Raw genomic sequence first — 10,285 nt, 5'->3', positions numbered from 1 at the left:
CCCTAGTACATATAGAGGGGTTGGTATTCAACCCAGGGTAACATCTGATTAATCAACTTAATTCTGAGAGCATAAAAAGACAACTTTTATGTTTATTCCCTCAAATGAGTCAGTCGATCCCATATTTTATGTAACATCAATCATAGAGAGCAATCATACAATGGAAAAATGTAACATCTGGAAGCTGACACAACGTCACGTGCCTTTTTATGACACTGTCTACAGAGCATACCGCAGGTCAGGACCGGTGAGGGAACTACCGTGTCTACAATTAAAACAGCCGCACCTCTGAATCATCAGGTCGACTGATAATAGGGAATGTGAAAAGGGGTAGGGGATGTTAAAATAATAAATGTACACAATCAACTTATCTACTATAGTTCAATGTTTTAAAAACAAACTGCACAGCAAACAATATAAACTCCAACATTTTGATGTTGTATGTAATGGGATGACTAGTCATTATGGTTTAGTTTAGCAAAACACAGGAAATAACGGTACACAGGGAAGTAACATTTCTTATCACACCTCAAAACCCGAAACAATGTTTTGAACTGAGCTATTCATCACTTTTGAATCTACATGAATTATTTTCAAATTTAGGAGATCAGTAGGCCTGCTTCAACTTATGATACCCTCTAATTGAATGCAACGCTTGTGTAATCAGTACCATTTAACCGGTTTTCTACTGGGAGAAGTCCATTTGCACTGAGCACATGTAGAAGACACACATTACGTTTCTGTATGGTCAGTAAAAAAAGAAAAGAAGATGACATTGGTTCTCAGGGTATCTATAAGCTGGCCCCCAGTTAAGTTATTTAGAGGGCTCTGAGCATCCTACAGTCGATGGTCCGCCTTAGCTGTTGTGATGGCTAGCTGTCACCTCATCTTCAGCGATGGCGCCGTTCACAAGTTCCACTGTCACGGTGGGGAGTTTGAGATGGTTGTCATGCGGCTGCGGCTGAGGCGATGACCGCCGCGGAGCTCTGGGTGACGGGCGCGGGGAGCCCCGGGACGACGAGCGCGGCGAGCCCCGGGGCGAATGCAGCGGAGTCGCCCGCGGCGAAGGCCGCAACAGTTTCTTCCGTTCGTACTCCTCGCCGCTGACCTCCGGCACCAGGACCTTGGCGGTGTGGTGGAACATGTGATAGTCGACCTTATAGTACCGCCGGTTCACCCTCATCATGTCCTGGAACAGCTGGCCCCAGAGGATTTCGTCGGGCGTGTAGGAGCTGCGTGACTGGTGCAGGATGCCCGTGGAGTCGTCCGTGTAGGTGAAGGACACCACCAGCTCGAAGTCGTCCCGGCGCAGGTCCTCCAGGCTCATGCGGTACAGTGGGCTGCCAGCCTCAATCCGGTGGAAGACGGTGGCGGGCGTGGTCAGGAGGATGTCCCTCTGCTGGATCGCCAGGTCCCGGTAGGTCACGTCCACCTTCCCCGTGGCGTGCACGGTGGAGCGGACCAACTGGGCGCGGGCCGTCCCCTCCACCAGGTGGTGTCTGCGGAAGTCTCCGATGCGCCAGGACAGGCACAGGTAGCCGTCCCGGAGGTTGATGACGGCGCAGTTGCTGAAGCCCAGGGTCTGCGCCCTCTTTCGGGCGGATGCCATCTTGACCACGGCGATGCCGATTACGAAGGTGTCGATGAAGCAGCTGATGACGTCCTGCACGGTGACAAGGATGATGGCCACCATGCAGTTCTCTGACATCCCCCTGAAACCGTAGCCGATGGTGGTCTGCGTCTCCAGGGAGAAGAGGAAGGCGCCCGTGAAGCTGTGCACCGCGTACACGCAAGGTTCGGCGTGGCCTTGCAGATCGCCATGGGCCAGGGCGATGATCCAGTAGAGGATCCCAAAGAAGAGCCAGGAGAGGATGTAGGAGAGGGTGAATATGAGGAACATGACCCTCCAGCGGATCTCCACCAGGGTGGTGAAGATGTCCGTGACGTACAGCAGCCACTCCTCTGGCACGTGGCGGAAGAGGACGTTGCAGCTGCCGTCTTTGCGCACGTAGCGGCGCTTCTTGTGCTGGTAGGCGGGCTCGGTCGTCACACTCACGACGGCGGCGTCGGGACTCACTGTCGTGTACGGCGTGCTCATCCTGGGCAGTCTGCACAGAAGGATGAGAGAATATGAATAATAATGGCTAGCAATTTTGTTGAGTGCTGGACTATAACATACAAGGGTCTAAAACAGCGCATCTACAGTACATCACACTACACTCTGCACACGCTGTCTATACACTCACCACACTCCATTCTGTATATATTGCGTATTTTGCATTTGTGCTTTTCTTCTTATTTGATTATATTGCATTTTGTATTTGCGCTGTCCTGCACCCTATCTAATGTCGTCTCCATCAGTGTATGCGCCGTTAACCTAAACAAATTCCTGTGAATAATCTGATCTTGAACCTTGAATTTTGAATAAAGCACTGCAAATATAACCAAATATCAACTATCCAAAGGGAATGTGTTGAAATGCAAATATGATTAACGGTAAATGGACTGCAATTATATAGCTTTTATCCAAAGCGCTTTACAATGAAGGACTCTCATTCACCCATTCACACACACATACTGTACACACACCAATGGCGGCAGCTGGCATGCAAGGTGCTAGTCTGCTCATTGGGAGCAATTTGGGGTTCAGTGTCTCGCCCAAGGACACTTCGACATGTGGACATGAGGAGCCGGGAGCTGAACCGCCGGCCCTGCGGTCATTGGACGACCTGCTCTACCTCCTGAGCCACAGCCGCCCCGGGGATAAATATCCTGAATGAATTTACTCCAGAGAGGTGGCATGCGCGGGACAACAGTTATGCAACAGCACACTCAGGATACACTCACATTGTTTGTTGCTCAGTCATGCAAACGGATTTTGTGAATTTGGGTTTGGTTTGTGTTAGAGGGACATACGGGCGAGGCTGTGCCATTCCATTTTAATCAAACAATTTTGAGGTTGGCCATGAGCTGTGACTTAAAACATCTGAGAGGGAGAGCTGTGTTGTTTCTGTCTCTGTGACCAATCAAAAGACCTACGATGTGTCTGGAGGGAGGGAAGGTTACAGCGCAGAGACGGGGTTTAAGGGTTCGTCTGTGTTGTGCCACAGTGGATGAAATGTCTTCTGGTCTCACAAAGGGATGGAGAAAAAAAAGGCAGAAAATACTCGCACATGCAGAGGCACACCCTAACACACACACACACACACGCATACACACACATACACACAAACACTAACCACCCCCTTTTTTATGTTGTAGTCACTGCTCTGTGACCCCTGACCTCACCACCATCACTACCTTTGACATCCACTTAGGGAGGTAGCCTACTGGCAGCTGGATCATGAGAGCATGTAACATCCTTCCTATGTGCTGTTTAATATGCTGGAAAATAGTGCCTCTTTTGCTCATACTGTTTCACTTCATCCTTCTGAAAACTCTCCTCTGGCATCTTAGTGTGTTGTTGTCCTAGATGTCCCACATGGGCCTCCGTTCACCTAGAACAGGCGTGACCATTTTCCGCCCCCCAGTTTTCCTATATAGTTATTGTCTGAGGAAATAAATCAACAATGATGTCTGCTATCTATCAAAAAGATGATTTCTGGAAACATCTGACCTCTCTCCACCGTCATCATTCAAGTATCAGAAAGGATAGTTTTATATTGTTGACAGCAGTAACTTTCAGACAAGGCAAATTTACCAGGAATGAGCGAGCCACTATATTGCCTACTTTTTTCCATAGTGGGATCTCTTTGTAATTTCATTCACGTGTTTTTTTAATCATTTTTTCATCATATTTTCTCTCTCCGATTTGGTTCTCTGGTGAACGTTTCCTGCTCTCAAGGTCTATTTTAGGATATCAATCTGGGAATGCTTACCAACTATGATTCCCTTTTTTTCCTGCCTCCGTGCACTGTGTCAATACAGTTTATCATAATGAGGCAGTTGCCTAGAGATTCAAAACCCATCGCAACAGACCGCGCTCGGCCCTCCAGTTTTGTGGTGTTCTCTGCTACCAGGAAGGATCATGTGGTATATTGTGCAGAGGTGTATTTTTCCCTCTGCTGTCTCTGAAGTTCTGTCACTCCAGTGTTCAGTCTGACCAAGGTCGTCTGAGGTGACGTGCGAGGAGGCACTGTTCATATTGGCAGTTCGCACGCCATTAAAACTGACTACTCACTCAATGCAGAGTGCTGATGTTTCCCAGCGATATGGCCCGGACTGGCAGGGAAGACTTCTCTGAAGAGTCCAGAGTGTTGTGAGAGAGCCAGTGAAGGAAGTGCCACGGGACTGAACTGTCTAGGTTAGCGAAGGGGGAATGTGGAAACTGGAGCTGTGTCACGGTGTGTGATCAAGGGCCGAGGACGGACCAATCACAGCCAAACCACTGAGAGCATCCTCTGAGTGCAGTCGCCGCCACGCCCAAAACAAATGGGGTTTCAATCACCGCTGTCTGACAGAGTGAACTGGACTCTGGTCACAAATTGAGCTCTGCCCTGGCAGAAGAGCTTGCTCCTGGTGCCAGAGTCTGGAAGTCTATGAGATCACAGGAGTCACTCACCATAACCACTCCCTACTCAAGATTCAAACATCTTAAATGGAAGCAGGAAACAACAGTATTTTGATTTTGATGGCCTTGCATTATTATATTATTTCTGTATGACAATTCCTAATAAAGTGTGACTATGGATAATACCTTCATATTGCAGAGCTCACCATAATGAGCTTCAAAGACAAAAATATTCTTTACAATGAAACCAGTAGTTGTTCAACTTGAACTCCCCAACCTATGCAGAAATGAATCCTTAGACTGTAGTCAAATAAGGATAGTCTATATAATAGCTGGTCATCATGTTTTAGCTATTATGTGACAACAAGTGCCTGTGACCTGCTGCTAGTACAGTATACAAACTTGGCAAACATTGATGTTATACCGTAATGCCAAGCGCTCACTTAGTGTTTAAGTGATTTGATGTCACTTTTCATATTCAGGGGTTAAATTGGGATTTGTTATGTGGGGGGGGCGCTGAGTTAACGGGGTTTGCAGGCAGTGGCAGCAGTGATGGTGGTGCCTAATACTGCTTCATACATAGCAAATGTCAAGACCTTAATGATCTACCTATCTTTGAAATTAAAGCATTCTTGATTAAATACAGCTACTGGGTTTGGTGACTCAATCGTAGACTAAAAACACTGTACAGTTGATCAAACTCAGCCTATGATAGATTAAGCCATGATCAGATTACCTAAAGCTAATTTAACTAGCTAAAATAACTTATTATTGGAGGTGATGAGCACGCGCGAGGAATCCACTCATGTACAACTGTTGCATGAAGTCGATCTACTGTAGCAGTCAGTAAAATCAACCAAATGTCAAGAGGTGGACATCATTGGATTCCTCCCAGCCTACAGAATCTAGCTATGTGCTTTTGAGCAGTTTAGAGTCGTTTAGTGTCATTATAACAATGGACAAAAATCGCCCATTGACCACCATTTAGTTGTGCAAATACGTTTCCCCATTCATTCTCTATAGCGGCTGTTTCGATATCCGTATCTTGGGTTCTGGGGGGATATAATGAGGGGGGGGGGGGGCGACAACTGAAGTGCATTTTGAGCAGGCATAAAGCTTAAAGCTAAATATCGTATCTACAGTATCTTGATGTCAAGCTGGCTAGCATGGAGCTTCTCAGTTTTCTGAGCCTAAATGTAATTCATTACAGGTGTACTAAATGTAAGTTTGTTTTTTGTGTATGTGTTTGCATTACTGTGGCTGTGTGGTATTTCTGGAGGGAGTGGGATGGGGGTGTTATAATTGCCATTTAAACAAGCAAACGCGCAGAACAAACCACAACAGGCTCATGGGCACTTTGCAATAGTAATTTAGAATTATCTTTTAAATAAACCCTGGTATAGATTTAAAAACACACAAATACAAAAACATTTACTGCAAGTACACAATAGACTTGATTTACTGTAAGAGGATTTTATTACATTGAAAGAATTGTATCACTGTACAAGGTTGCTTCAGAGTCTCTGAGGGGACGGTACACAAACATGGTTCGTCGTATTTTAACACTACTCTTCCTATAATATGTATTTTCTGAACACTACTCTTCCTATAATATGTATTTTCTGAACACTACTCTTCCTATAATATGTATTTTCTGAACACTACTCTTCCTATAATATGGTGAAGTCAGACACAGGCCTACTTGTACTTGTATCTCCAACAAGGAAGATTTGTCAGAAAATGTACAATTTCAGCTTTCATCAGAAATAGCCTTGAGAATCAATAGTTCTCGAGACTAGTGGCCCATAGGGCAAGAGGCTATCTCATGATTCCTGATTAGCGTGAGGCAGCTTGATGTACAAGTACACCCCCTGGACATGACGCAGGGTCTTACCCCCAATCCTACCTTTGATGCTGAGTGCAAAGCAGGGATGCATTGGGTACCATTTTAAATAGTCTTTGGTATGACTCGGCCGGGGATGAAACTCCTAACCTCCCAATCTCAGGGCAGACACTCTAACTACAAGGCCACTGAGCTGGTTCCACTTTCATAAGGAGGGTCATCACTCCCTGGTCAATTTTACAGCTCTCCAACATGTATTTCACTCTTGTAGGGATATTCTATCTCATCTCATGTGGTTGGCTTATTATCTCTTTACATTACATTTCATTACATTACAGTCATTTAGCAGACACTTATATGCAAAGCGACTAACAGTAATTGCATTTAACATAGTAAAGCCAATGTACTACTACTTGCCAGAACTCACAAGTGCATCTCCTTTCTAAAACAAGTGACTAAGAGCATAATCTAGTGCTGAAGGCAAAGTGCAAGAATAGCAATCTAAAATACAATAGGTGCTTAAGAGGGTGGATCGTTGTAGTACTTCTTGAAGAGGTGAGTTTTGAGCCTGCGGCAGAAGATGGGCAGCGACTCTGCTGTCCTGACGTCAGTGGGCAGTTCATTCCACCACTGCGGGGCCAGGACAGAGAAGAGCCGTGACCGTGTCGATCGACCACAGGGGCCTCGGAGTGATGGGGCATCCAGTCGCCCCGAGATAGCAGATCGTAGTGGTCGGGAGGGGGTATAGAGTTTGACCATGGCCTGGAGGTAGCAGGAAGCTGTTCCTTTCATTGCCCTGTAGGCTAGTGCCAGAGTTTAAAACTGGATGCGGAGATCATTATTATTAATTGTGTATCATTTTTCTTATTCTTATTTTATCCATGTGCCTTGAATTTACCCTTCCAACCTGTTCTTGGTCACACTTCAAATTGTAAAACCGACCTATTACCGCAGTCAGACTATTTAATGAAGCATTATAGAGCTTGGTATTTCTTTTTGATATGTGATGATATGTGATTGGGGGGACTAATGGAAGGGAAACATACTTTTCTCTATTGTTGTCTTTTGTATGCATGTATGTGTGTATGCAGGGGTCGTAATTAACTTTTTAACTTACCAGCCAAATGTCTGGTCAATGAAAAATTGTACCCGCCAAACCTTTTTTTTACCAGCCAAAAAATAATATTTATATAAGCCTTTTTGTGTCGCGTATACATACAGTATGCATGTATGTGTGTATCTGTATATAATATGTATTTATGCAAATGTTTTTATGACTCATATTTCTGCATTTTTTTCAATGGGCTCTGCCTCACTGCAAGCATGAATTAATAAAGTCTATTCGATTGAAGAGTACAGTAGGACTGTAGTGTGGGACATTTCTTAATATGTTGATCTCCTCTGAGAAGGGTCTCACTTCACTTATCTATCAGGGCTACAGTAACTACAGTACCAATGCAAATTACTACGTTTCACTACTGTTCCTTGTACACAGACTCATGGGTATTTCCGCAAAGTACACTCTACAATACCAGATATTTATGTCCACATGAACTTTTTCTATGTAGTGTATGAGCTACATAAGCTAATTTAATTATGTTCCCTGTAAAGCCAGAGAAAGATGGCATAAGATTAAAAAAAAAGAAAAAAAAAAGGATAATCAATTCTAACCAATTATGATTAATTCCAGTTGGACAGATCCTATATGCATAAGGTCCAGAGACTTATCTCACAACTTAGGGTGTCAAATAAAGCTTCAGGTCTCTGGAATCCACAGTATTGGTTTTGTTCTCCTGTCCAGTATCTTTAAAAGTGCTTTTCCACACACATTTGGTGTCCACTGAATGTCAAGACACTAAAGGAAAGTTAGCCCTTAAAACCTGTCTGCTCTGCACTCAAATACGTATGGATCATTTGAAATATATAGCCTACTACAATATCAATTACAAAACCCCCACAATTTCACACAAAGTCAAAGTCACAGAGAAACGGTCGTTTGAGATCATCTAACTTCCATAGTTTGACGTATTTCCGACGCAAACAAGCTATGAGGTTGGGACGTAATGTTTAGAAGAATTTGATTGGAACATTGACATTGAAAGAACTTTAGACAGATTCGATAGAAGTATAGCGTTGATTGACAGGTGGATGTCTTGAGATTATTGGCCTAAAATCTAAGGTACCTGTTGTCGTAATTGCACGTGACCTACCATTTTCCATGAAGTAAGAAATTATATACTTTGATATAAGATTACAACAAAAGTAGAATTTTTTAATTTTTTTGGCATACATCGTTGAATAGGTGAACACTATGACCAATTATGTGAACCAAAATGGGACAGAATGGTAAATGGACTGCACTTATATAGCGCTTTTCCACCTTAGCGGCACTCAAAGCGCTTTACAATGGCCTCTCATTCACCCATTCACACACACATTCACACACCAATGGTGGCAGCTGCCATGCAAGGCGCTAACCTGCTCATTGGGAGCAATTTGGGGTTAGGTGTCTTGCTCAAGGACACTTCGACATGTGGACAGTCGGAGCTGGGATTCAATCCACTGACCCTTCGATCATTGAACGACCCACTCTACCAACTGAGCTACAGCCGGTAGAGTGGGAATGCTTTTTTCATTTCTGTGCGACTTTAATATTGCAATAATTTGCTTCAGTTGTGTGGCACAGCTGAAGGAAAACCGCCCCTGATGCCATGTTCTGCCAATAGGAGAAGGTGCTGGTAGCCCTTCAGGTTCTCAATAGGAGAAGGTGCTGGTAGCCCTTCAAGTTCTCAATAGGAGAAGGTGCTGTTAGCCCTTCAGGTTCTCAATAGGAGAAGGTGCTGGTAGCCCTTCAGGTTCTCAGTAGGAGAAGGTGCTGGTAGCCCTTCAGGTTCTCAATAGGAGAAGGTGCTGGTAGCCCTTCAGGTTCTCAATAGGAGAAGGTGCTGGTAGCCCTTCAGGTTCTCAGCGTTGTGATAACCCACTCAGCAGAGCAATACGGTCGCTCCAGAGTCTGTTGCCGGGGCTTACGCCTTGGCCCTGTGTACAAAACAAAGCATCCGACTGAACACCCACTTCCACACATCCCAAAGCCGTCCCGGGCCTCGCAGTACTGACTGAAGTGTAAAGCGCTTTGTATCCTGTGACCATAGAGGAGATTGACTCTGGAAGCAACTTGGGCACTCTGCATATTTCCTGTACTGCTCGGAGCGCTTACAACTCCATTACATGCTCACTTAGTGGAAACAACCTGCTGTCGTCCATTCAGGATTCACTGGGTCAGAACCAGCAGCAGGTGACCTTTCTCTGGGCCCTGCCCCGGGCCCACTGTCACCCTAGCTGACCTTCACGTTTCTCCTTTGGTCAGGAATTCTACCAGGGTAATGGTTTACCACAGCATCAAAGACCTATGTGGACCAGAACACTGTGTTTAGTTTTGCTTAATCACAGATTGCATTAGATTGCTGGAAGAGGCACTTCAATCAGAATGCTGGCCTTCAATGTCCAATGCTACATAAATAATTGATTTAAAGGATAGTAATTGAGTGCATTGCCCAAGCCTCTACTGAATTAGTATATGCTAACCCTTTATGTAGGCTATACTGTTTGTATCCCAATAGCCTATATGCACTGTACAGTATATACAGTAGTAGTTTACATCCCTAATGTAGTAAAATCAGTCTAACATTTGCAAGGCACTAGTCAAGGGTGACGCATAGCTCACTTTAGGATTCCCATAAATTGTTTAAGAACAAACTTGACCTTCAAGGTTGTTTTACCCATAAACCCCTATTCTTGACTGACGCAACTGACTGACGTTTGGAAGATTAATAGACACATATTTATGAAACAGCATTTTTGCTACTCCATCAGCAGTGATGCTGTCATACACGCTCGCTAGACAATGTTCTCTGACTATGAATACAGTGTTG

The 10,285-nt window shown here is 44.6% G+C and overlaps 1 protein-coding gene across 1 annotated transcript; it reads right to left on the bottom strand.

Moving 5' to 3' along the window:
* Window positions 1–856: 856 nt before the first annotated feature.
* Window positions 857–2,098, bottom strand: kcnj16a (potassium inwardly rectifying channel subfamily J member 16a; the record flags this gene model as incomplete). The annotated part of the gene is made up of 1 exon (XM_084456117.1): window positions 857–2,098. The coding sequence occupies one exon, from the start codon at window positions 2,096–2,098 to the stop codon at window positions 857–859; it is 1,242 nt and encodes a 413-aa protein (XP_084312243.1).
* Between the last annotated feature and the right edge of the window lie 8,187 nt (window positions 2,099–10,285).

The sequence above is a fragment of the Borostomias antarcticus genome (assembly GCF_949987555.1).
Source record: "Borostomias antarcticus genome assembly, chromosome: 22".
Lineage (NCBI taxonomy): Eukaryota > Metazoa > Chordata > Actinopteri > Stomiiformes > Stomiidae > Borostomias > Borostomias antarcticus.
Note: the sequence above shows the minus strand (reverse complement) of the source record. Positions and strands in the feature narration are given on the sequence as shown.